This window comes from Mus musculus, chromosome 10 (assembly GCF_000001635.26).
Source record: "Mus musculus strain C57BL/6J chromosome 10, GRCm38.p6 C57BL/6J".
Classification (NCBI taxonomy): domain Eukaryota; kingdom Metazoa; phylum Chordata; class Mammalia; order Rodentia; family Muridae; genus Mus; species Mus musculus.
In genome coordinates this window covers 43,874,188-43,901,755 of record NC_000076.6, presented here as the reverse complement: position 1 = coordinate 43,901,755, position 27,568 = coordinate 43,874,188, and the positions used below count along the sequence as shown (strand labels likewise).

Sequence of the window (27,568 nt, the reverse complement as noted above, 5' to 3'; positions counted from 1 at the left end):
ATCCAGGCGCTCGTTGTTAAAGAGGAGCCAAGATGTCTGCGCCCATGTAACGCCGGTGGCAGAGATTGACTCCTTCCTCTGTTCCGGGACCCGGTGCTACCGGCTGACTCCGAGGGCTATGCTGGGCCGGACTCTCCGAGAAGTGAGTGGACATGGCCAGGAGGGGACCAGGGAGGGCTGAGACACTGGAGGACTCGGAAGTTCAAGGTCGCCCCGGGTCACGCCGCACGGCACGCCCCCCCCCCCCGACCGCCTACATTCCTGAGTGGGAAGTGGGATTCGAACCTAAGCTCTTACCGTACACGCTGAGTCAATCCCCTAGAGTCAGAACGTCAAAAAGTTTGAACCCCTGAGCCGTGGAGTGGAACGACAGTCAACCCGCGCGATTAGGGAGAGGTTTCTCAGACAAGCCATCTCAGTCCCGTCGCTGCTGTGCTCGCTTAGGGACGGGGCGGTTTTGTAGCATGCACATTTGAAACAAACAAAAAAATTGGTGGCTTAAAAAAAAAAACAAAAAAAAACTAGGATTTCTACCACATCGTGTTTGAACATCTACTTAAGCTGTAGGTCGCAACCACAAATGTAGGAGAAAATGTGACAGCAGTTTTGAAAGGGAAGGAGGAGTGTTCCTGAGACAGTGGGCAAAGTTAATTCAAAAATCAAACTGTGAGTTGTGAGTTCAAGGTGTTTCTGACCGCACCCAGCGGTGCTTCCTCACGACTCTCTGCAGCAGGGTATGTGTGCACTGCCCAGCAAATGCTGCCGGAAACATCTCAACTCAGAATCGAGAGTATTGTTTATTAAGATTTAACATATGAGCAACTTTTCTAAACTTGTAGAAACATAATTATTTAATTTCAGAAAGCAAAACCTTTTAATATTTTACTAAATCGTTTTTCAGCTTGTCATACCCTAAGTGTGAAATGCGTGCATCTTTGGGATTTGTTGCTTTAAGGTGCTTGATTCTAAAAATGGCTGAGTTATTGACTTGAGTCTCATTCAAAAATCACTAAATAAGTTTTGATGTGAGATTATTCAGCTTTTTCCCAATATGGCGCTAAACATGCTCCTACAATTTTGTACAACATATTTATGCAAAGTGGTGTTCTCAGCACTGATATATCAAATCAAAATATTGGTAAACTGAAAAAAAATGAAAAACGTTGAGGAAACCTACAGCCAGGATTTAATTCTTTATTTAAAAATAAGCAAGTCTATGCATTTATTGGTATGCAGGTTTACTTTCATCTTTAATAGTAGAATTATGTACACCAAATAATTTTGTAAATATCTATATTTATTTATTTATTTATCTATTGTATATGGGTCTTTTGACTGCATGTATGTCTGCACACCAGAAGAGTGTATCAGATCCCATGTCACTACAGTCTTAAGTGGTTGAGAGCTGCCTTATGGGTGCTGGGATTTGAACTCAGGGCCTGTGGAAGAGCAGCCAGTGCTCTTAGCTGCTGAGGCACTACTCTAGACTCCATAGAATGGTTCTAAAATCAAATCCTTTATGATTTAGCAATTAATGCCTTGTATACCTACTTTGTATCTCAGTATACCTGTGCTTTGCAAAGCTTGTCTAGCACAAAAGGATTGTGAGTAGAAAAAGCTTCAGAAGCCCTGCCCAGGCTCGTATCTGTGAGGGCCTTCTGGAGGGCTCTTCCAAATGCCCAGAACACTCTAAACAAAGCAGAGGTGTCATTGCCCAAGCCAGAACAAAACCGGGAAGCACACCGTTACCCGTGGGTCTGTACACTGCCCTTCACTCTCCCTGTCCATCAACTCACTAAGCCCTCTAGTCTGTTCTCTTGAGATACCGTCCCACCTTAAGTCTTAGTCTTGCTTCAATATGGCTCGCCTGCCTTTGTTTGGGGCCAAACTCTCTTCAAGCTTTACAACAGTCTGCTCACCCACTCAGAATCACCTGGGGCCTTAGTTAACCTTCAGCTGGTTACCACACTAGACTCAATTAGAAAGATCTGTGTGATTAAAGCCTAGAGTGTATGGCTTAATGGGGTCTCTGGGTAGATCCTGGTACCTTAGTATTGAGTACCTATCCTGCCTACCGCTTCCCTCTCCCTTTTGTGTCTCCATTTGAGAGTCTTTTCTTTTTCAGCTGGCACCATTTCAGTGATATATAGATATTATGTTAACATATGTGTATATGTACATATACACATGTGCATATACATTAAATTAACATATCTGTATATAAATATGTGTGTATGTATATATAAACATATATGCATATATGCTAATATATTTGTATATAATATATAAGAAAGGTGACATATATGTTAAATATATATAAATGCTAATTTATAAAATTACAATTACCGTACATTGTATGTGAGATATATATAAAATCTTACATAGTATGTGGCATATCAGATAGAGTCAAGTCAAGTTAACAACTGGGAAGAGCCATCACACATATACTGTTAGTGAAAAATCAAATTTGTTCCTTTTTTTTTCTTTTTTGAGTTAGACTCTTGTTCTGTAGCCCAAGCTAGCCTTACTAAGTTTGTTCTCTATAAGGAGTGGGGAATCCATTTCCTCGAGGTTGACACTGGTGTCCTTGCTGCATTGCTGGCTGTGTGCAGAGCAAAGGAGGGAAAGGAGGAGCAGATGTGGAATGGCTGCAACCAAGAGTTGGGAGGGTTTAGGTTATGGAAAATGGCTACAACCAAGTAAGGTCAGGGAATGGAGAGCCAGCTAGCATTCCGCATCAACTTGAGGAGGCTTTTGGTTGCTTTGATTTGATTTGTTTTGAGACAGGGTCTCCTGTAGCCCAGGCTGGTCCAATACTTACTCTCCAGTTGAGGTTGTCCTTAAATTTCAGGTACTCTTGCTTGCACCTCCCAGTGCTAGGATTGCAGGCATGAGCCATCAACTAGCTGTGAACCTGAAGCAGGACGATGACAACAGCAGCAGTAGTCACAAAGGTGGCAGTGAACTAGGTGCTGAGACCACCAGCCGTGAAAGGCGGTGCCAGGCAGACTGGAGCCTCACAGGAGGAAAAGGGGAGAGTGTCTCCCAGAAGATGTGTTTCAGATGACCTTCAGAGAGAAGGGGAAAGAGACAAGGAGACCAAGAGAGCGCATGCCCACCCCTCCTTCCCCACGGACTCTAGTACGGGATAGATAGGATAGATAGGTCCGAGCAAAACCAGGAGCCCACTACCATTAGCAGGGAAGTTCCAGGAGAGAACGCTTTTTAGTGAAAATGTTTTAAGTTATATTTAGATGTGGCATGGCTGTTCTGTCCCAGGAGGGCTGTCCAATTTGCATCTCATACTCCATGCCCAGGCCATTCCATCTAATTAGCATCTTTGTCTCACTTCTCTTTCCAATTCCCTTACTGATTTCTCAAATTGAGAGTTCCTAAAAATGGCCCTAAGGAAGGGCAGCACTACTGCAGGTAAGTGGCCTGGGCACCGGCCCCACCCACTGTGACTGCCCTGCCCGTCACTAAGTCAGACAGCAGCTTGACATCTCAGACGGCCAGCCAAGGCAGGCACGATCTTCACTGGTACAGCTTTGCCTTGGGATGGACCTGCCTATATACCCTCATTGGTTGGTTTACTTGTCTCATTAGTGCATGAACAGCTAGGCTTTATTAACTTTCTTGGATAAATGAAGAATCTGAACTCACTGGGGTTGAGTGTGTGCTTGTTCTAGGGCTTTGCTGTCCTCTCTTCCCTTCTCCATAGTTTTAGAGCACACTGTTCTCTCCCATGGCTCCCCAGCTCCTTACTTCTGAAGCATTGCATTTGCTATAAAGATGCAACAGACAGCTCTTGTCGCTGAATTTCTTCCCTAAGGTACGCCTAACTGCCCATCCCATCCCAGGACCCCTCTTGCAACCTCCCCATGAAAGGTCTTTCTTCTTGTTCATGAGCATCAGAGGCCTCTCCAAAACCTCTTCTCCATACTGTTCAAGCAACTCTCAGCCCTAGGAATGTCTTTGCCTTGATCGTATGTTTAGGAGCCAAAAGCAGGTCATTTGTGGACTCTTCCCCTAACTGCAAACACCTTTAGCTTTATACTTGTAAAAGATGTAAGGACACAGTAAACAGGGGGACTGACACTTCCACAGGAATAGACACGGAAGTGGAAAGGAGAGTATATTATGAAGACACCCTATCCTGTATTGTGTGGCTTTACACAAATGACAGCCTCTGAGCTTCAGTTTCTTCATTTGTCCAAGAAAGGTAATAATGCCTAACTGTTGGTGCACCAATGAGACAAAGCCACAGTACCTGTGGCCTGGGAAATACTCATTAAGTTCTACTCCTTTCCAGACCCCCTGCCCCCAGGATCACATAGCAGGTGGGTAGTGAAGGTGTCTTTGCACATTATGTACAAAGAAAGCTTAGTATCATTTTTGCTTTATTGCTTGTCCTTTTCTAACCAGCAAGTACCTATTATTACTTCCAGAAGCTCGTGCCAAATAATGCCAGATAATGCTTATTTCCTCTCAGGGCTCACTGCTAACCAGAAGGTACTTACTGGTCACTTCTCAGGCTTTCTGTTTTGTTTGGCTTTGGGGGGTTTGGAGAGAATTGTTTTGTTTTTCAAGACAGGGTTTCTCTGTGTAGCCCTGGCTGTACTGGACTCACTCTGTAGACCAGGCTGGCCTTGAACTCACAGAGATCGACCTGCCTCTGCCTCCCAAGTGCTAGAATTAAAGTCATGCACTAACATGCCAGCTTTCTCATGCATTTTTTTAATGGTGTGATTTTATTTTTAAGTGTGTGTATGTATGTATTGGTGTGTGTGTATATACAGAAGGACACATGTGCTCATGAGCATGTCTGTCTGCATCTATATGTGCGTATGTTCATGTGAGTGCAGGTGCGCAGGGGAACAGCGGCATCGGCTTCCCCTGACTTGGAGTTACAGGTGATTGTGAGCCGCATGTATGGGTGCTGGGCCAAGTGAGTCTTCTGCAAGAGACTTAATTCTTGGGCTATCTCTGCAACTCTACTTCTCGTGCATTTTAGCCCTTTATCCACCAGCTTTCTTAATGCATAAAAAAGACAGAAAGTCTGAGTTTATAAACGATACTATGTATGTATGTATGTATGCATATCATATGTATGTGCACTTTTTCTTAACACCCGGTATGTTTTATCTGAAATCCTCAGTAGATACAAAGACTGGGCACTTCATTTTCACTGGGTGCTTCCTTTTCGCTGGGCACTCCTTGGGTTACAGAAGCTACTTCCAGAACCTAGTCTCCCTGCCCATCCTGTACCCAGGCTGCCCTCAACTGCCTCAGGTCTGTGCGCGCTCACCTAAACGGTTGCTGTTGCTCGCCCAACCCTGCTTAGGAACAAAAGTAGTGGAGGGAGAGGAGGATTGTGCCCACCGTTCCCTTCCTCTGTGCTCAGTGCTGCCCTTTGCTCTCTGCCCTGTCTGAGCGTAGGCTGTGCGTGGTCTCTAGAATTTGACCCAGGCCTCACCTCTACATTGTGTCTGTTGCTTGCAGCTCCCTTGGTACAAGATTTGGACTTTTACAGAGTTGGACTCTGTACAGAATCTATAAAAGTGTTTTTTAATTATCCACACTGTAGGTTTCTGCGGCACTGAAGCAGGGCCAGGTTACACCAACAGAGCTCTGCAAGAACTGTCTCTCCCTCATCAAGAAAACCAAGTATCTAAATGCTTACATTACTGTATCAGAAGAGGTCGCTTTAAAGCAAGCTGAAGAATCAGAGAAAAGATACAAGCAAGGTAAATGTAAATTATGTCCAATTGTACTTCACTGATCGGTCTCAAGAGATGTGTCTTTCAGTAAGTAAAGCTTTAAACTCAAAACAATCCCTCTTGGTTAAAGAACTTGTCCTGAGCTGTTTAGTGTAAGTGCTATGCAGTGCCTATCTGTAATAATTTCCGGTATAAACTTGATTTCTGAAGCTTCTTTCCAAAAAAAGTGGCACTCTCTTGCACTGTGTGTGTGTGTGTGTGTGTGTGTGTGTGTGTGTTCATCTGTGTGTGTATGTGGTGCCCTCATGGGTCAACTCTCCACCCTAAGGCCAGTAAGCCAGAGTGACCATCCTGTCCTCCCCTCTCACTGCACTGCGGTTACAGGCAGGCATATGTCATGTGGCCATGCTGGGATCTCAACACAGGATATGCTGTGCTAGCACTCCAACATACTGAGCCATCTTTCCACCCCTCCCCCACCCCCCTTTGGCTTTTAAATGCAGGTCAGTCTCTTGGAGATTTAGATGGAATTCCTGTTGCTGTGAAAGACAACTTTAGCACAACTGGCATTGAGACAACATGTGCATCAAATATGTTAAAAGGTAAAGTCTGATTACAACATTGATATAAAGATGGGTGGTTTTGACACTTAAAGATAAAATACAGATGCTTTAAGATAACCAGAGCTTAATTACAACCTTGTGGGAAGCACTGAGAAAAGACTACTGCCTCTTCAGTGCTTGCTCATTACATACAGACTCTGTAGGCGATGGCCAGCCACATCAGTGAGTACTGCTTGCAAAGTGTAGGAGCCTTGTCAGGAGGGCTTGGTCCTGGCAGGCATTATTCCGCCTGAGGACACTGAGAGCCCATCAGCACCTGCTCGCCATCTCTTAGAACTGTGTGGTAACCCTTAGTTTTATTCTTTAACTTACCAGGCTGAAAACAAAAATGGTTACCAAAATATTTAGATCTTAAAAGGAAAAATAAGTGGAGCAAGAAAAGGTACTCAGAATGCTGCCCACCAAAACTTAGATGAACCACGGTGTGTTTTATATTTTTTTGTTGTGGTTGTTTTTTCGAGACAGGGTTTCTCTGTGTAGCCCTGGCTGCTGGAACTTACTCTGTAGACCAGGCTGGCCTCGAACTCAGAAATACCCCTGCTTCTGCCTCCCAGGTGCTGGAATTAAAGGCGTGCGTCACCACCACCCGGCTACCACAGTGTGTTTTAGAATATAGGCTCGAGGGGTTTTTGTTTATTTCAATCTATAGGGGGTGGTGGTGGTGGTGGTGGTAGAGGTAGAGGTGGACCTGCTATTTAAATTAGGAATAGCTTACCCTCTAATAGTAACTGTTGAATTCAGACTTAAAATCATGCTTCCTATTTGTTGTTTGCTCTCACATAATAAAATACTATTCTTTAGGTTACGTACCACCTTACAATGCTACAGTAGTTCAGAAGCTGTTGGATCAGGGTGCCCTACTCATGGGGAAAACAAATTTAGATGAGTTTGCTATGGGGTAAGTAAATGAAAATTTCTTCTTCTTTTTTTTAAGAGTTATTTATTTTTATTTATATGAATATACTGTAGCTATCTTCAGACACACCAGAAGAGGGCATCAGATCTCATTACAGATAGTTGTGAGCCACCACGTGGTTGCTGGGAATTGAACTCAGGACCTTCAGAAGAGCAGTCAGTGCTCTTAACCACTGAGCCATCTCTCCAGCCCCCAAAATATTTCTCTTTTTATTTAACGCTTATGCTCTTAATTCCATTACATGTAGATACCTAAAGGTAGCAAGGTTACTTCTTGAGAATTCTTTTTAAAACTGTTTACTTGAATTATTTTTATTTCCTGTGTGTGTGTGTGTGTGTGTGTGTGTGTGTGTGTGTGTGTGTATGTAAGTGAGCAGATAGATGTCTGTCAGTGGAGGCCCACAGAGGTCAGCCCGGCTCCACAGGCTCTCAGCTGCTGAGCCAGGCCTCCAGCCTGCCTCTAGAGGTCTCTGATGCCAGGGTCTTAGTCCTCTTATGAGACTGTGTTCAGTTGCCTAACAAAATGTAGACATAGTGTTTGAGTTTTAGAGTGTATTTCCCTGGTGAATACTGACGGTAAGTGCCTTTTCCCGTACTTATTTTGCCATTTGTGACTCTTTGTGGAGTATTTGTCCTGGTCTTTTGTAAAGTGGCTTATTTATTGAGCTACAAGAGTTCTTTCATATAGTCTGGATCCAAGTCTGTTGTCAGGGTTTGCAAATCTGTTCTCAAAGTCTTGGCTTATCTTTTCATTCTCTGTCTGTATTCATTGCTTTTCGCTTTACTGTAACACAAATAACTAACCCCAAGGAAAAAGGGGCTTCTTTGTTTTACGTTTCAGGGAGCACTCCTGGCAGGAAAGACATAGTGGTGGGCACCTGAGGCTCTGGTCACGTGGGCTGTGCAGACAGGAAGCAGAGAGCACTGAGCTTGCTGCTCAGCCAGATCTCTTTCCTTAGTCAGGGCCCTGGCCCATGGCATGGTTCAAGAATGTGCTGTCCACAGTTAGCATGTCTTCCCACCTCTGGACTCTCTGAGAGGCACCCCAAAGGCTTGTTTCCAAGGTGAACCTATAAGGGTCCATGATTCACCAAAGAATGATACCCCAGACTCAAATAGTATGTAAAAGCAAAGAGCGTTTTATTCTACAGAAGTCTAGCATCTGGGGTCTCCACTCCAAGATGGAGACCCTGAAGTGAGCTTGTACGCCTGGTGTAAAGCGCATTAGGGAGGGGTAGGTGACCTCCGTTGTTGGCTTTCTCTTCAGGGACATTCCAGAACCATTGCTGGGGACCTCTGGAAACTGCTGCTGACCCATTGTCCTTGCCTCAGGCCAGGTGTCAGGGCAGCTTCTGAGGCCTGGACTTGCCTGTACTTGCCCAGGCCTTGGAAACAGAGATGTAGGCCTAGTCTCCCAAGCTGCCAGTTTGAAGCCTGTCATGGAGTCAGCCTGTTTCATTCATCTTAGACAATCAGTGTTACCCATCATACAGACTGCTTTGCAAAGAGTGGAAATTTTTAATTTTCATAAAGTCCATCTCATCGGTCTTTTTCTTTCATGATTCATGCTTCTATGATGCATCCAGTAATCCTTATCCAGACCAAACTGGTAGAGTTTTTAGCTAGGGTTTCTCCTAGCTTTATAGATTTAGCTCTTCTGCATAGCGATGCCACCCATGTTGTTGGAGGGTTTCGTATCTGGTGTGAGTAGAGCTCAGGTTTTCACTTCTCCCTCATCCCTGCACTGTTTAAACAAGACAAGCTTGTCCTTGTCTTCAGCAAACACACACAAGTAGGCCTGTGTCAGGTTTGGGGCTTGACACTGGCTTAAGAGGCTCTCACTGTGCATCTCTGTGAATCACCGAATGCATGCACTGCAGCCCTGTTCTCCATGTGAGCTTTGGAAGCAGTGTCCTTTGAACTGGCAACTGTCTGTGTCCTCTGATTCACAGAGGTCATAAGTATGTGCTAATTGAGGGTTTTCTGTATTTTTTTCTCAGGAATACTTTTAAGATTTTCCAATGTAAACCTTCTTCCATAGAGCTTATGTGATTTATGTTTTTAATTACAATTATTAATTTATTTTGAGGAATTGGCCATGCATATCATATATATGAATGTGTGTGTATACTTTTGCTCAATGAGCCATTCCCATCTTGGTTTTTTTAAGGTACAATGCATGGCTTTGCCTGAGATGACACATTTGGGATATAAGTGGCATAGGCTTTCGTGAAGTGGAGGGTGACTTCACCACACTATTTTCCTGTGTTCAAAACTGTGTGGCCACTCTCCTCTGCCCCAGATTCCTGAGCACACAGCCTCTCCTAAGAATCAAGCCAGGCTGAGTCGGGTCTTGGGTGTGGATGCTTGGCTCCTCCCTAGCCTCCCACCCTGGGCAGATACACTTTTGATGACTTGCTGCCTGCTAAATCAGCTTTCCAGGTTATGACACATAGTAGGAATGGGATACATTTTCATTCAGTGAATAACAGAATGCCCTACTATGTGGGAGAGATGGGACCATTCAAACAAAATGCTAATGCCCAGCCTCATGAGTCATGCTTTGGAACCCAAGCTACTTCTTGTCTCTAGGAAGCAGTGCTCCTCAGTGCTCACAACCATGCTTCTCATTCCTAGCCTGGCGCTTCTTACTGACGGACACTAGAGTTTCTGAACTCTGAGAGTTTCTTACCATGTACTTTGATCGTCTTCATGCCCCATTCCTTCCCCTAAATCATCTCAGGTCAAGATCCACCCCTACTTTCCTCCCTACTCCAATTTCCTTTCTTCTTTCTTCTCTGTCAGTAGCCATTGAGTCCAGTTTGAACTGCTGATACTTCTGAGAGTGGGACCATCCATTGGAGCGTGGTAGACGGACATACCAGGGCCCAAACCCTTAAGAATTCTTTTTTAAGATTTATTATTATTATGTATATGTCATATGTCTGGGGTACCCATGGCACCCAGACGAGGAGGTCAGATCTCCTAGAGCTGGAGTGATTATGAGATGCCTGGTATGGATGTTAGGAACTGAGCACAGGTCCTCTGGAAGAGTAGGGAGAACCACTGAGCCATTCCTACAGTTCTGTGGGGTTCTTTTTGTTGTTGTTTTGTTTTGTTTAATGGGCAAATATTTAAACAGGCATTCATCAGAGATAATATATGAGTCACATAAATGCATGAAAAATACTTAGTGTCATTAATTATCAGGGAAATGAGATTTAAACCACAGTAAGATGTATACATTTATTAGGGTGACTTAACAGTGGTAGTATGGAGTACTGACAAGGATGGAGAGAAACTGTATTTCTTACATGTTGTGGGTCAGGAATGCACATATACAGCCCTTGGGAAACAGAGGTCTCTAGTGCAGGCTGGCCTCAGACTCACTGGCTTTCTGGTTCTACCTCCCAGTGTTAAAACTACAGGGTGCACCACTGTACCTGGCTACTAGTTTCTTAGGGCTAGACCTTTGTGTACCATGTGGCCCAGTAGATTCCATCCTACATATTTATCCACAGGCTAGGGCTTCTGTTTGTACACAGTGTTGGACGGGACCTTTCCGAACAATCTATGGTGGCTTTGTCTGGAACCCAAACTGGAAATAGCCCATTGTCTTTTGTTGCTAAAGGATGGAGGTCAGCCTGGACTACATAGCAAGGCCTAACTTAAAAATAAATTAATAAATAAAAGAGAAAGGGGACCATGGCAAATATAATCTAAATACATTATGTGCATGTATGAATAGTGGATGTCAAAATGAAGCCCACTGTTACATATAGTTAGCATAATCTAATAAAAACACTGAAATAGAAAAGAGAGAGCATAACTAAATACAAGACCTAGTGCTGAACTAATGCCAGAAGCACATAAACTGCAGTGCAGCATTGAGCCAGCTGTCAACACTGAATTGTTTAACACTGGTATTAATTTAGTAATGACCGGTAAGTATGCTGTGACTGTATAACTGAATGTCTTTATTCTTAGGAATTTCATGCTAAATACATCCTTAAATATTTAGAGAAAAGGACCATGATATGCATAACTTACCTTAAGTGGCTCAGGGGGAAAAAAATGTGTCTGGATATGTGTGTAAGTACACAGCATGCAAACAGCAAAGCAGATGCTGCCAAGAGATGCAGCTAAGTAAAGTGCTTTCTGTAGTTCCTCAATTCATCTTGAGAATAAAACTTCAAATATTTAGAAAATAACTTAATCACATTCTATTTTGTAGTTGTTCCATCCCTCTCCCTGACTCTCCCTCTCTCTCTGTGGTATGTATGCATGGTAACACATGCACCCTTGCACCACATGCAGAGGTATAGTCGATGTCTTTGTCTAGCATACTCAGTCATAATGCCTTGAGATGGGGTCCTTAGTGAACTCGTGTTTGTCCTTTAGACTAGACTGGCTGGCCAGCAAGGTCCTGGGACCTGCCTGTCTATGCCCACCCTGAGGTTGCAGGCATACGGCCATGTCTGGCTTTCTTATGTGTGTGTTAGGAATTCAAATTAAGGTCGCATGCTTTCAGAGCAAGTGCTCTTACACTCTGAGCAAGTGCCCTTACACACTGAGCAAGTGCTCTTACACACTGAGTAAGTGCTCTTACACACTGAGCAAGTGCCCTTACACACTGAGCAAGTGCTCTTACACACTGAGCAAGTGCTCTTACACACTGAGCAAGTGCCCTTACACACTGAGCAAGTGCCCTTACACACTGAGCAAGTGCCCTTACACTCTGAGCAAGTGCTCTTACACACTGAGCAAGTGCCCTTACACACAGTGCCCTTACACTCTGAGCAAGTGCTCTTACGCACTGAGGAAGTGCCCTTACGCACTGAGCAAGTGCCCTTACACACTGAGCAAGTGCCCTTACACACTGAGCAAGTGCCCTTACACACTGAACAAGTGCCCTTACACACTGAGCAAGTGCCCTTACACACTGAGCAAGTGCTCTTACACACTGAACATCTCCTCATCCCTGGAGTTGGGTTTTTGTGACAGTTTTCAGTCTAGCCCAGGCTTGCCTGGAATTCATAGACATCTTTCTGCCTCAGCCAACTAAATGCCAAGATTGAAGGTGTGAGTTACCACACCCGGTGCTTTTCTTGAAACCTCTGACTAAGGGGGAGATTCCTCTAAAAAATGTTTGTGAATGTTTTCAACTGACAGATCTTAACTCACAAGGGAAATCATGGTAACTGATTTGGATAATCAGCTGGGATCGGTCTTCCCTTAGCTAGTACTCTTCCTCACACATACTTGCCGTGCCACACCCTGAGCTGCCCGTGAGAAAAGTCCCCGAGGCTCGCTGGGACATAAGAAGTCTTTCTGAGGCACTGCTTTGTCTCTCCGTCGCAGGTCTGGAAGCACAGATGGTGTGTTTGGGCCAGTTAGAAACCCCTGGACTTACTCGAAGCAGTACAGAGAGAGAAGCCGGCAGGATGCAGGTGATGATTCCCACTGGCTGATCACTGGCGGAAGCTCGGGCGGCAGCGCAGCAGCCGTGGCCGCGTTCACCTGCTTTGCGTAAGATGCTTTCTGTCTGCTTTAAGCCCTGCCCAGATACACATGGTCTAAATACATGCAAAGCCCAGTGGCACAGGAACTCAGACTCTGGTCTCTGTATTTCTTTTTGGTGAGCTGTTTGTGTTCAAAAATATATGGAATTGACCTCAAAGGGTACTCAACTTTAGCCCACGATGTGAACTTTGTACATTAAAAACTTAACTTAAAATGACATTTAAAATTTTCTCCTGTAATCTCTGGTTATTTTAAAGCATGGCTTTATGGATCTTACCAAATAAAACATTGAGCATGAGCAGGCTTCATGAATCTTATTTTTTTACTAATTCTGGCATTCATTCGCTATGTGAATGCTGCCTGCTTTAGTTCATTGTTGCTGAGCTGAAATCATGGTGATTTATCCTTCAGAAAATCTCTAAAAAGAAAAAAAAAATCCCTTAGTAGTATGTGAATCAATAAGATATTTAGAATGGTTTCCATAAATCTGCGACTGACAGTGTCTTGCCAAGCTGAGCTTTTCTGCCACCTTAGGATCTGATTATCTGTTATGCGTTGATAAGAACCCATCAGCCATGTTTTAAGTCCCACTTTTAAAGGCATCTATCTCTTCTCAGGAGAGCCAGTGTCCGAAGTGTAGTCTCACTTAAAGCCTGGGTTGACTATCTGACTGTGTACCGGACAGTAGCCTCAAACCTCTAACCCTCTGGCTACGGCTCCTGAGTGCTGAGGTCGTAGGCATGTGTCTGGCCTGTCAAACATTTCTTAACCACTTAGAGAATAGTAAATAAATATTTATTTATCAGTCTCAATTTAAGTAAGTTCACCGTGTTTCCTCAGTCATATAATATGTATGTATTTTCCCTCTCTTTAATTATCCACTGAGGCTACACCTTTCACAGGCATTGCAACCAATAATTTATTTACATATTTTAGAACTGGAGCTGTCGGTCCTCAGAGCTTCTTTCCTTCATATTCCTGAAGTCGTGTTAAAAAGAGAAGCTATTTCGTTTATCTCTGGACTGTTAGAGCCTTGCATTAATATTAATGAGCGTCTGACACATTAGAAGTGCGTGTTCCCCGCTGTCATCAGCCCACTTAGCGTACATCTTCCTGAGTCTACTCTGAGAAGATGGCGTCTTGACACATAATTCCTATGGAAATGGAGGCTTCACTTTTACACAGCCGTCAGTGAATGCTAATAAGAAACTATCTTTTTAAAATTATGAAGGCAACAGACTGATTTTGCAGCTTAAGTGGGCCTGGTGAGATTGCATTTTCTGTAGAGTGCAAGTGGAATGTTATTGTTAAGAACATCACTCAGCCCAAAACATTATTTTCAATATAATGGCAAATTATTCATATCTATACATACATGTATGTATGTATGTATGTATGTATACACACACATACATAATCAGTAGAAGCACCAATCAAAAGCAACTTCCTACTGAGTGTATCCAAACTGATGCACTGCTTTTGTCTCCCTTGCATTGATTTATTTGTGCTATTGCAGCTTTTTTACTAAAGAAGGTTCTTGGAGTATTATTGAGCCACACGGAGAATGAGACAGGGCAGTGTAGAGTGATATGGGAAGTTATCCACGGTGCATGAGGTGAGACAAGTTAACGACAGGACATGTAGCTCCTATTAAGAGGAATCCTTGCTAGGGCATGGGTGTCAGGCATGCATAGAGGTGTCGGGAGGAAAGCGTGTAACAGGGCTCTCACGGGCGCTACAATAAGACAGCTTTTACTTCTACATCATATAATTATATGATACTTGGAACTTTGCGTTAGGCGTGTACTACCCAATAGCTTTCTTTTTAAATGTTTAAATTTTCAGTTGCTGTAACTTTAACTTTTTCTATCCTTTTTTGTTTGTTTGTTTGTTTGTTTGTTTTTTCGAGACAGGGTTTCTCTGTGTAGCCCTGGCTGTCCTGGAACTCACTCTGTAGACCAGGCTGGCCTAGAAAAATCCACCTGCCTCTGCCTCCCGAGTGCTGGGATTAAAGGCATGCGCCACCACGCCTGGCTCTATCCTTATTTTTAATGATTGTTCTTAAACATTTTAACCTCCCTTTTAGCCTACCACCCAGCAGAGGTGGTAGGAAAGAAAGGATATGGGGCAAGTAGACCTGTTTAAAGGGTTCCCTGGAGAAACTCCCATCTGTGTTGTCTGGAAATCTGCAGTTCAGCTCACAGGTCAGCAGCAGCAGCTCGATCCACTCGCAGACACTTCACAGATAGACCAGAAGTCCAGTTCCATAGAGTCCGGATGAGTCGGGATAGCGAACAGGAATCAGCGTAGTGGCACGACTTAGCAGAGACAGCCAGGCCTCAGCCTTGGCATGAGTCAGCAGGAGGGACCCAGAGGGACACCAGAAGTTCTCAGGTTTGCCCCTCAGGGAAGCAAAGATCAGCAGAAACTGGAGACTTACAAGCCTTGCACAACTAGCTGTCCCAGCAAGCTCTGTCTCCATCACCCCATAGCGTCCCATTTATATGTATTTTCACTTTAAGTTGTGATAAAATAAGCATATGTAATTTTGCAATTAATCTAAAAATGTATTTTTCATCTTGGAAAACTGACACTCAGCCCCCATTTTCCCCACCCCAGGCCCCAGTCTCTAGCAAGTCCGTCCGTCCGTCTGTCCGTCCGTCCCCGTCCCCCCTTGTATTTCTTGGTCTGACTGTTCTGGGTGCTTCCTGCATCCACCATCTGTGACTGGCTTGCCTCGCGCAGCATGATGTCCTTCAGGTTACTCGTTGTCTAGATTTTAGTCTTCGTTGTTGTTTTGTTTTTTAAATCAGAATAGCACATATCCTCTGGGTGCCTAGGCTGTGAAACAGGCATTCACCTTGTAAGATAATGAAAAGCTTTTCAATATGAACGTTTAACAAGTATTTCTTTTTAAATGAGAGTGACCAGAATTTTAAAATGTCAGTGCTGCTGCTGAGACGTTAAACCACAGCTCACTAGGAGTAAATACATGAACTGGCCTGATCTGCAGCAAGTATTTTGATCATATAGGTTCAGAATTTATGGACTGGAGAGATGGCTCAGCAGTTAAGGTCCTGAATTCAAATCCCAGCAACCACATGGTGGCTCACAGCCATCCGTAATGAGATCTGACGCCCTCTTCTGGTGTGTCTGAAGACAGCATACGCATATACATTAAATAAATAAATCAGTTTTTAAAAAAATTTTATAATAGCAAGCAGACCTTTTGTTCATTAACCCTGCTACTTAGAAGACAGCCACCTGAAAGCAGTCAAACTTGAGCAGAGATTTGTGGGTAATGCTGTTTATCAGCAAAGGTTCACTAGAGGCTGTGGTGCCGGGTGAGAACAGCATCACTGCCTATGTAAATGACAGTACATCTCCAGCCGTAAGTCCGAGTAGACAAGCGATGAGGTGGCATCTGGGTCTCTGGGGATGGTGTTTAGTTTGGGAAAGCATACTGCCTGTTGGTACTTAAGTTATTTTTCAATATTTACATGTATTCTCAATTTTATGATTTTAATGGCAGCAAAAGGTGATGATTGTAAACAAACAGGGATTGAAACTTAGGATAACATAATCCTGTCAACTAACAAACAAACCTATTTTTAAAAATAATTGAAAGGCCCGATAGCAGAACATGCCTATAATTCCAGCACCCAGGAGGCAGAGGCAGGAGGGAGGCTTGAGTCTGCCAAAATGCAGTGTTTGTTGCTAAGTCTCTCTGGTCTTCTATACCATATGAATTTTAAGCCAAGTATAGATTACTCTATACAATTAGAGGAAAGTACACTTTTACATGGTAGAATTCAAATGCAATTAAAGAATGTCATTTCTCTTAAATGAATTCTAGGGCTCTCGGATCGGACACTGGTGGGTCCACCAGGAACCCTGCTGCCCACTGTGGGATTGTTGGTTTCAAACCAAGCTATGGCTTGGTTTCACGGCACGGCCTTATTCCCCTGGTGAATTCAATGGACGTGCCAGGAATCCTCACCAGATGTGTGGACGACACAGCAATTGTGTTAGGTATTTCTGCAGTTGCAAAGCCTATTTGAAAGCCTCACTGTAAAACATTCTGTCTGTCACAGTAAGGGTTTCTCCTTGCAGGTACACTGGCTGGACATGACCCCAAAGATTCCACCACAGTGAGAAACCCTGCTCAGCCGGCCTCGGTTCCCGGCGGGATGGATGTGAGCAGGCTGTGTATAGGAATCCCAAAGGTAACTCGCTTCTGTTGCTTTACAAAAAGCTGGGAAGTTAGATGCAGAGCACAGGAGGCAAACCATGACCAGCCTGGTGGGTTTGAATCTCTTAGCCACTACCTCTACAGGCCTTGTGACTGCTGTCGGCCAAGCCAGCCCAGTGTCTCCCCTTGAGAAATGGGGATAGAATCCAGATCCTGAGAGTTGAGAGGATTAAATTTGATTATCCTATAAAGCAAGGCTCTGTAGACTTTCCTTGGAAAGAAAGCAACACCACGTTAGGGTTTGTAGATCGTAGATCTGGCCATTATAGTGAAAAAAGCAGCCATAGGCAGTTTGTTTATTTACATAAAGAAATATGTCTGTATACCTATAAAATTTTCTTTTCAAAAAGTGGATACACGGTAATATGTTGCCTGTGATCAGTGTGCTGATCCTTACTGTAAAGGACATAGGCATTCCTTCTTTAGTAAGGCCCCATTAGATGGTATTGCACTTATTTCTATTACTGCCATTTAGTAATACTTTACTGCCATTACTTATTATAATAGCAAGTAATCATTTATACATGTAAGTAATAAATTACTGACACCTTAAAGTCAAAAAAAATCAAACCTGTGTGTGTGCTTATGTGTCTGTGTATACATGTTTTGTGAGTTTTTTAATTTTCATTTTTATTTATTAAAAAAAAATATGTATGGGTATTTTGCCTACATGTATATTTGTACCGTGTATGTACCTGGTACCTTTGGAAACCAGGAGAGGACATCAGATCCTTGGAACTGCAGCTGTAGATGGTTGTGAGCTATCTGACATGGGTGTTGGGAGTTGAGTTCACGTCCTTTAGAAGAGCATCTGCTACTCTTTTTTTTTTTTTAATATTTTTTATTAGGTATTTTCCTCATTTACATTTCCAATGCTATCCCAAAAGTCCCCCATACCCACCCCCCACTCCCCTACCCACCCACTCCCACTTTTTGGCCCTGGCGTTCCCCTGTACTGGGGCATATAAAGTTTGCAAGTCCAATGGGCCTCTCTTTCCAGTGATGGCCGGCTAGACTATCTTTTGATACATATGCAGCTAGAGACAAGAGCTCCGGGGTACTGGTTAATTCATAATGTTGTTCCACCTATAGGGTTGCAGATCCCTTTAGCTACTTGGGTACTTTCTCTAGCTCCTCCATTGGGGGCCCTGTGATCTGTCCAATAGCTGACTGTGAGCATCCACTTCTGTGTTTGCTAGGCCCCGGCATAGTCTCACAAGAGAGAGCTCTATCTGGGCCCTTTCAGCAAAATCTTGCTAGTGTATGCAATGGTGTCAGTGTTTGGAAGCTGATTATGGGATGGATCCCCAGATATGGCAGTCTCTAGATGGTCCATCCTTTCGTCACAGCTCCAAACTTTGTCTCTGTAACTCCTTCCATGGGTGTTTTGTTCCCAATTCTAAGAAGGGGCAAAGTGTCCACACTTTGGTCTTCGTTCTTCTTGAGTTTCATGTGTTTAGCAAATTGTATCTTATATCTTGGGTATCCTAAGTTTCTGGGCTAATATGAGCATCTGCTACTCTTAACTGCTGAGCCGTATTCCCAGTCCTTTCTATTATCTTAAGTCAGATGTAAGTGTATGTGTCTGCATGTGGGTAAATATTCATGGGTATAAGTGCCCATGGGGCCAGAGACATCAGACTCCTGGAGCTGGAGTCACAGGTGCTAGTGAGCCACCTGATGTAGGTGCTAGAAACCAAGCTCAGGGGCTCCTAACTGCTGACCCCAGACTGACTGTCACCTCAGGTACCCTCCTACCTCTATCTCTCAGGTGCTGAAATTATAGGTGTGTACCTCCTTAGCCAATGATATAGTAATAATTAATATATTTTAGAAATCTTTTAGAAAAATAAATTACCCTGAAGAATAATGTGATTTCTTAATTTTGGCACCATTGATATTTTATTCTTGAAAGTTCTGTGGTGGAAAACCATCTTTTGCATCACAGAATGTTTAACAGCATCCCTGGCCTCCACTCCTGTGCCATAGCACCCCTCACCACTACAGCTCTACAGTCAAAGCATCCACAGACATTATCAGGTGACACCCTACTGTAGAGAATGGCTACTTTAAAAAGACATTCATCAAGGTTTAGAAGTGAACCTAGTAGACTCCTAGATCCTACATTGCTGTGGTGCATAGCATTAGGAATGCTACTTCACGTCTCTATTTTCAATACTTTTCATCTGTAAGATGAGGTATGATGACACCCATGTAACGGGGTGTGGAAAGAACCTCTGGAAACTACGAGCAGAGCATTTGGTGAATGTGAGCACGGCAGATATGAGTCCCTATCTGATCGCCAAGCTTTACACTGGCACCTGGCTGAGGCTGCCGCTGTGTGCGTGCTCCCATGCCGCAGCATTTCTAGTCCTGTCTCTCGAGGTACCTACCGGCTGTGTTACCAGCTTTAGTGTATTGCCAAATCCAGATGTTCACAGCATCTGTGTTTTGTCTTCTCAAGGAATATCTAGTACCAGAATTGTCAAGTGAAGTACGGTCTCTCTGGTCCCAAGCTGCTGACCTCTTTGAGTCTGAAGGAGCCAAAGTGATTGAGGTGTCTCTGCCACACACCTGTTACTCAATTGTCTGCTACCATGTCCTGTGCACATCAGAAGTAGCATCGAATATGGCAAGATTTGATGGGCTCCAGTATGGTAAGATGGCTGCTGTGGGCTGCTTAAGGTAGATTCACACACGAGTTACTCTATGACTCAGGAGAGTAAATCGGCAAATCTGTCCTTTTCTCTGTATTGAACTTAGGGTATTCAGCACAGCTCTTTCTATGCTTGTCTCTCCGGACTGAAGGAAAGACCTTGAAGGGTTGTCTCTGTGTGCCCAGCACGTGTGCTGTAGTGTCTGACAAGGTGGAGCGCAATCAAAGTGTGTATGGATGGATGAATGCATGGATGCACACATGCATGGACGGACGGATGGACGGAAGAACAACATAAAGTTCTTCCATGGCTTTGCTTTTCTCTCCATGGCCAGTCCTCATTACTAAGTGGTCAGTCAGGCACAGAGCAAATGCAGAACTTAGACAGGAAAGCTCTCCAAGATCTGTATTGTCCACAGTACTGTTTCACAGCTGAGCCTTGACTTCTTTCTCGAGTGATGTTTGCCTCTGCTTAGGTCATAGGTCTGGTGTTGATGTGTCCACTGAAGCCATGTACGCCGCAACCAGACAGGAAGGCTTCAATGATGTGGTGAGAGGAAGAATTCTCTCAGGAAACTTTTTCTTATTAAAAGAGTAAGACAATTGCTTTTAGAATCTTTGCTTTTCTTTAAACCTTAATATTGTCCTATCTAGTATTTACTGGCTCAATTAGTAGACAGCTTGCCTAGATGTCTGAGGCCCAGGTCTGATGCCCAACATCAATATTATGGATATGGGCCCTGTGGTCCCATTACTAGAAAATAGAGGCAGGATTAGAAGTTCAAGGTCATCATTGGTTGCATAGTGAGTTCTAGGCTAGCCTTGGATGTGAAATCCTATTAACATAAGAAAAGCAAAATAAAACAACAACAGAAAAGAGTAAGGATCTGGAAAGATAGTTTAGTGGTAAGGGGCTCTTGCTGCATAGCATGAGGACCAGTGTTTGACCTCAGCGCCTACGTAACACACTGAGCATCCTGTGCATGCCCGTAACCCCAGACCTGACAGGTGGAGACAGGAGGACCACTGGGATTGCAGGGAAAGGCCGAGTCCCAGAGGAGTAGGTGGAGAGCAATAGAGGAGGGCATTGCGTTTGTATCTCTATGCAGCCATTAGTCAGATGGTGCAGGAAGAGCACATGATGTCCACAGGGTTATAAAAAGAAAAGAAAAGAGAAATCACATGTGTCATCTTCTTATATCTGGTTCTCAATGGGACTGGAGTTGCCATGTCCAGTTTTACACTTGAGGAGCCTAAGGCATTAAACCAGCCCTGGGGGCAGCTGGGAGTCTTCTCACCTCTCTGGGTTACTGATGCATGGTTGCATCTGTGTCCACCCTCCCCCAGTCTGCTAATAGTGTTGAGCAACCTCCCTTTAATTTTATCTCTGCCCTTCTGGACTGCTCATAAAATACAAACTGTAGCACTTGGCGCTTTCCTTGCTTCTGTTGATGGAGCCAGCTTTCCAGGACTGCTTCCTACTGTCTAACTCAGTAACCATTACACTGTAGGTAGACTGAAACATAGATCAGACAGATGTGAGACGGGTAGTTATCATCATATACTGTAGATCAGACAGATGTGAGACGGGTAGTTATCCTTACACTGTAGATAGACTGAGACATGGTGAGACCCAAGTTTATCATTGCCACGTATCTCACCGCAAAATAAATGCTTTGGTTTAGCAATATCCCAAGTGGACAGTATTATTTTGTGGTTTTCTGGTAGAACTGCATCTAGTAGTGAATTCTGTGGATAAATTCCAGTGATAAACTTTTAAAATAACAATAAATTTGAATAAAATTTATCCTTATAAGTTGTTAGAAATCAGCTGGGTGGTAGCACATGCCTTTGATGCCAGCATTTAAGAGGCAGGGTCAGGCAGAACCCTGCGTTCAAGGCCTGCTTGAGCTATAGAGTTCTAGGAAGCCAGGGCTATAATGAGAAACTCTGTCTTGAAAAACCAAAATAAAAGAATCTTAGTGGTGTGCTGCCAGATGTGGTGGTCAGGTCTTCTTACACGCGTTCTCGCGACCGGCCAGGAAAGACACAACAAACCGGAATCTTCTGCGGCAAAACTTTATTGCTTACATCTTCAGGAGGAAGAGTGCAAGAGCCAGAGCAAGAGCTCTATTGCTTACATCTTTAGGAGCCAGAGCGCAAGAGAGCAAGAGCCAGAGCAAGAGAGAGAATGGCGAAACCCCGTCCCTCTTAAGGAGAATTATTCTCCGCCTAGGACGTATTACTCCCTGATTGGCTGCAGCCCATCGGCCGAGTTGTCATCACGGGGAAGGCAGAGCACATGTAGTGAAGAACTGCCCTTGGCACATGCGCAGATTATTTGTTTACCACTTAGAACACAGGATGTCAGCGCCATCTTGTAACGGCGAATGTGAGGGCGGCTCCCTACAGATCCCCCTTTTCTTTTAATAAGAGCAATAGGCCACCCATATTAATGAGAGTGGAGATAGAGGTCAAATCCCCAGTGTGCAGGTAAAGGAGCCGTACACATAACCTCCTCCCAGGCTCATCACCCAGAGGGGTCCTGGTCTGGTCCCGTGTCGTTTTACCTGGGGAGAAGGACACTTGGACACTCAACCTTCTTGAAAGATGACATGTCTCCCTAGAATAGGCTCATATATGCCGCAGAGCCCTTCTACTGCAGTGCTTAGCCGTGCAACTCTCTCGGGCTGCTGTAGCACACTCACTCTATCCCGTGCAATGAGACTAGCCTCGTGGGGTGCAAGAGCTGAATGGCCAGCGACCTATTGCTTAAGCATAGATATATCAGGGGAAGCACCATGTTCTAGAGCTGCAAGTGCCTGGGCAATAACCACCTTGTCTCTCCTAGTTTGGGCCTTAAGCTTACAGACCAACCAGAGAAGCAACACTAATCCACAGCAAAGTGTATCTCCAAATAATCCCACCCATACCCATTCTTTAAAGAAGGAAAATGCTGAGGAGATCCAATTGGGTAATCCTTTGGTCAGGGACAGGTCCAAGCGAGTTGACCTGAATGATGGTAAGTCTCAATTCCCGAAGGGTCTGTTCAAATTCAGCCGTCCAATTCTGTAACATATACTGAGAAAGACTTTTTGACAAATTAGCTGCCCTAGTAAATTTAACATACTGAATGGAAGTAACGCACAATCCCGGAAACTTTTGTTCACATCCCAGCTGAGTTATTTGCCATAATACATCTAGTTGTTTCTGGACAAGATCTATGAGTTGATTAATTTCTGCCCATGGAGCATTTTTGGGATTGGAGGATGGCGGCCGCTAAGCCTGCATTGGTGAGAGGTCCCCCAAGCTCCCGACAAACCCTGAGCCAGTCTTGTAAACCTTTGTTCTTTCTTGGGGCTATGGCCGCTCGGCACTCCTGTGTGGCTTGCTCATAAATGAGCTGTTCTACCAGAGGTGCGGCTTGCTCTGAATCTCCAAAAATACGCTCTGCTGCCTCTGTCATTCTGGCCACAAAATCTGAGAAGGACTCCTGAGGTCCCTGGACGATCTTTGTTAGTTGTCCAGTGGCTTCACCTGCGCGGGAGAGCGCCTTCCAGGCCCTAATAGCCTTTTCATCTGATTCAGAACTACTAAGAACTGGCTCCTTGAGCTCATCTAGTGATGAGTATAGGCTCCTTCTCCTAGAGACCTCCGCTAATTGATCTTTTTTCTTTTCTTTTTTCTTTTCCTTCCTTCCAATCTCTCCCCAGGTATTCTTACCTGACCTTAACTTTTCCTCGGGTTCAAGACCCTTGGAAAGGCCTGTATACTTATTTTGTGTACCATATTTCCTCTTTGCTCCTACTCTCTCTCCCCGCTTTACTTCTGATAGATTGACCTGAATTTCATCCAAAATTTTCAGCCCTGCCTTAACCACTTGATAACATGTGAAAAGGAACAAAAAGGCTCCTAACACTAGAGAAAGTTCAAGGTCAAACATACCTTGTAAAGCTATTTCCCACTTTACTTCTGATAGACTGTCTTGAATTTCGTTAGAAAGTTCAAGACCAGACTTACCTTGTAAAGCTATTTCCCACTTTACTTCTGATAGACTGTCTTGAATTTCGTTAGAAAGTTCAAGGCCAGACTTACCTTGTAAAGCTATTTCCCACTTTACTTCTGATAGACTGTCTTGAATTTCGTTAGAAAGTTCAAGGCCAGACTTACCTTGTAAAGCTATTTCCCACTTTACTTCTGATAGACTATCTTGAATTTCGTTAGAAAGTTCAAGGCCAGACTTACCTTGTAAAGCTATACTTACGGGTACCCTGTTCCCCAGCTGAAGAGTTCTGAATTCACGCAGTTGAATCCTTCTCAACAGTCTGTGTTGCGGGAACACTTCATTACCACCATTCCCCAGCTGAAGAGTTCTGAATTCACGCAGTTGAATCCTTCTCAACAGTCTGTTTTACGGGAACACTTCATTACCATGACCCGCAGTTCTGGTTCCGGAATGAGGGATCTTCCTTGCGCAGGTGATGGTAACCGTCCCGGGTTTTCTCATCTCGGGTTTCAGCACCAACTCTTACACGCGTTCACGCGACCGGCCAGGAAGAACGCAGCAAACCAGAATCTTCTGCGGCAAAAGCTTTATTGCTTACATCTTCAGGAGCAAGAGAGCAAGAGCGCAAGAGCTCTATTGCTTACATCTTTAGGAGCCAGAGCGCAAGAGTGCAAGAGAGCAAGAGCAAGAGCTCTATTGCTTACATCTTTAGGAGCCAGAGCGCAAGAGTGCAAGAGCAAGAGCAAGAGAGAGAATGGCGAAACCCCGTCCCTTTTAAGGAGAATTATCCTCCGCCTAGGACGTATTACTCCCTGATTGGCTGCAGCCCATCGGCCGAGTTGTCGTCACGGGGAAGGCAGAGCACATGTAGTGAAGAACTACCCTTGGCACATGCGCAGATTATTTGTTTACCACTTAGAACACAGGATGTCAGCGCCATCTTGTAACGGCGAATGTGAGGGCGGCTCCCCACAAGGTCTTTTAATTCCAGCACTATCTAGGGTCTACATAGTGAGTTCTAGGCCAGCCATGCTATATAGTGATACCCTGTCTCAAAAACTAAAACTCTGACTGACCAGCAAGATGGTTCGGTTGCTTACCACCTAGTCTGATTGATTACCTGAGTATAATTCCTGAGGTGCACGCTGTGGAGGAAGGCGACTCTGGCTGCTTGTCCTCAGACTTCTGCTTAGACCCTCTATCCCTTCCTCCCTAAAACATTGAATAAACATATAATAGTAATAGTAATAGTGGTCCCTGATTGTAAGGCTAAGGATCCATTGGTTCTTTAATAACCTTAGTGTAAGAGACTTGCCATAATAAAACAAAAACAAAAAAAACAGAAACCAACAACATCTTTAAGATATCTGTAATTTTATACAGAAATTATGAGAATTATTTCGTCAAGGCACAGAAAGTGAGGCGCCTCATTGTGAAGGATTTTGTGGATGTTTTTGAGTCTGGGGTGGATGTCCTGCTAACCCCCACCACCCTGACTGAGGCAGTGCCGTACCTGGAGTTCATCAAAGAAGACAACAGGACACGCAGCGCCCAGGATGATATTTTCACTCAAGCTGTCAATATGGCAGGTGAGGGTTCCCGAAGAATGCTGGGGTTCTCTGCAAAGCTTTAGACATACTCCCTGGTCTTCAATGTGGGTTCTAGCAGGATTGTTTCCTAAAAGCACCCTCCCCTTCAAGACACCTGAGAGGGATATGTGTGTGTCTGTGCATGTATGCTATATACATATTTTCTTCTTCTTAAGATTTATTTATTTTATTTTATGTATATGAGTACACTGTAGCTGTACAGATGATTGTGAGCCATCATGTGGTTGCTGGGAATTGAACTCAGGACCTCTGCTCACTCCAGCCCACTCGCTTATACACATTTTCTTAACCAGTATGCAATAGTTTTATTTTCAGAATATTCAAACTGTTGGGGTTCAGGAATCGCCACACAAACACTGATCTCAGTTAAGCAAGAAGAGTTTCTTGAATGCACACCTCAAGACTGACCATTCAGGACCTCAGAAAGGACTCAGAAAGAGCCTAATTGTGGTGCTAGTCTGTTCTCAGGGCAGGTTATGAAGGGGGAAAAAACCTACAAGAACCACAATCAGCTCATTTGCAGGCACAGGAAGTGCTGCCCAGTGGCCAGCTCTGCCTCAAGCCGTCTTAGACATAACAGTTCATACTGATCTTTACCTTCATGGGTCCAGGCAGCTTATGGAATTCCTTAAGATTAACAAACCTCAGAACATAGAGAACACAACAGGGGACGTGGTCATCGTGACCCTGCTCTGAGTTGTTTTCCTGTGTCAATGACCGTCAGGCATGGAACAAAATGACTACAGCTATTCTTGGGGTGGGAGTGGGGGAACAGATCTCAACAAAACATGAAAATTAAAGCCTAAAGTAAAGAGTACTGTGTTTGCCCTTACCTGCATCCATCCTTGTTACTATCCTGCTTTGACTTTCTTCTGCTTTTCTACACATGCTCCTCCACTCCCACCCCACCCAGCACACACTGGATTTTGATGTCTCATTTGAAAAAAAAAAAAACTTTTAGACATGACATTTCACAGCTGAGTAATTTAGCACAAATCTGAGAATAAAGACTCTCCTTCCTAAACACAGTTTCATCATCTCAAAACTAACATGAGGCCACTTCTGTTAACTCCACTAATTTTCTGGTTTTACTCTTTGTTTCTGAAGGACCTAGATTCTCCTTTTATTACTCCTTCCATGTTTAAAACATTCTTTTAGGGTAGTGATAGGTTATTTTTCCACCAGTAAAATGAGCCAACTGAAGCCAGATTAGATTATATTAAAGGCAGGTTTATTGGAAAGCTGTTCTGTTCCAGGGAAGTTGCCATGGGGAGAGCAGAGGTGAGGAGGTGAAGGCGAGAGAGGGAGCTTCTGAGAGAGGGAGCTTCTGCGGGGAGATGGCGGGAAGGGGGAGGGGCGAGGGTGCGTGGTAGAAGACTGCTCAAATAACTTAGAATAAAACTGCAAGTTGGAATCCAATACAGCCATAAAGAGGAAATGGCGGTCTCTGTGAACTGACACACAGTGTCATACAAATTATATGGACAAAAGTACAGAGATATATTTATCATAATTGGGGGGGATTTGGAAGGTGGCTTTCTTTCATTCTTTTCTTTGCTTCCCCCCTCCCCTTTTTTCAGACAGGATTTATCTGGCTGTCCTAGAAATCACTGTGTAGACCAGGCTGGCCTCAAACTCATGGAGATAACGCCTGGCTATCATTAATTTGTTTTAAGCTTACTCTGTCTTTCTTAACAAGCACGGGAAAGGAGGATTCAGCTGATGGCTTCTTTCTCTTCCTCAGGCTTGCCAGCAGTGAGTGTCCCTGTGGCCCTCTCAAACCAAGGGCTGCCAATAGGACTGCAGTTAATTGGACGTGCATTTTGTGACCAGCAACTTCTGACAGTTGCCAAGTGGTTTGAAAAACAAGTACAGTTTCCTGTTATTCAACTGCAGGGCCTCATGGATGATGGCTCGTTGGTTCTTGAAAATGGAAAGTTAACGTCTGCTTCTCTGACCCAGAGATGATCAGAATCTCGTGCAGTTGCCTGGTGGTAGGATGCTGGGATCTTACGCTGGCCTCAGGCTTGCTCTCTGCCACTGGACTGATCCCCACCTCTGTATCATGCAGTTAAAATGCCCCTTAGAAGTGCTGTTCTCTGAGTGTCGGTGATCTCATTCAGCCCTGTGATCAGGGTCACTGTCAACCCTGTCTGTCCTGGGAATCATTTGTTCAAATCCCTATGATGCTGTAAATTGTAATGTTGTATACATTGTATATTGTAACTATGGTATTCTATATTAAAATGTTCTATAAACCTAA

General features: G+C 44.1%; 1 protein-coding gene across 2 annotated transcripts; it reads left to right on the top strand.

Moving 5' to 3' along the window:
• Window positions 1–13: 13 nt before the first annotated feature.
• Qrsl1 (glutaminyl-tRNA synthase (glutamine-hydrolyzing)-like 1) lies at window positions 14–27,568 on the top strand. Of its 2 annotated transcripts, NM_001081054.2 has the most exons (11): window positions 20–142; window positions 5,588–5,747; window positions 6,224–6,322; window positions 7,145–7,241; window positions 12,620–12,787; window positions 16,638–16,813; window positions 16,895–17,007; window positions 19,498–19,690; window positions 20,166–20,283; window positions 25,079–25,284; window positions 27,050–27,566. In NM_001081054.2, exons 1-11 carry the CDS (start codon window positions 119–121, stop codon window positions 27,271–27,273), a joined length of 1,578 nt encoding a protein of 525 aa, NP_001074523.1. In that variant the 5' UTR covers window positions 20–118; the 3' UTR covers window positions 27,274–27,566. The 2 variants fall into 2 exon arrangements, 1 of the variants encoding a protein (NP_001074523.1); XR_380090.2 differs by lacking the exon at window positions 20,166–20,283 and having other exon boundaries at window positions 14–142; window positions 27,050–27,568.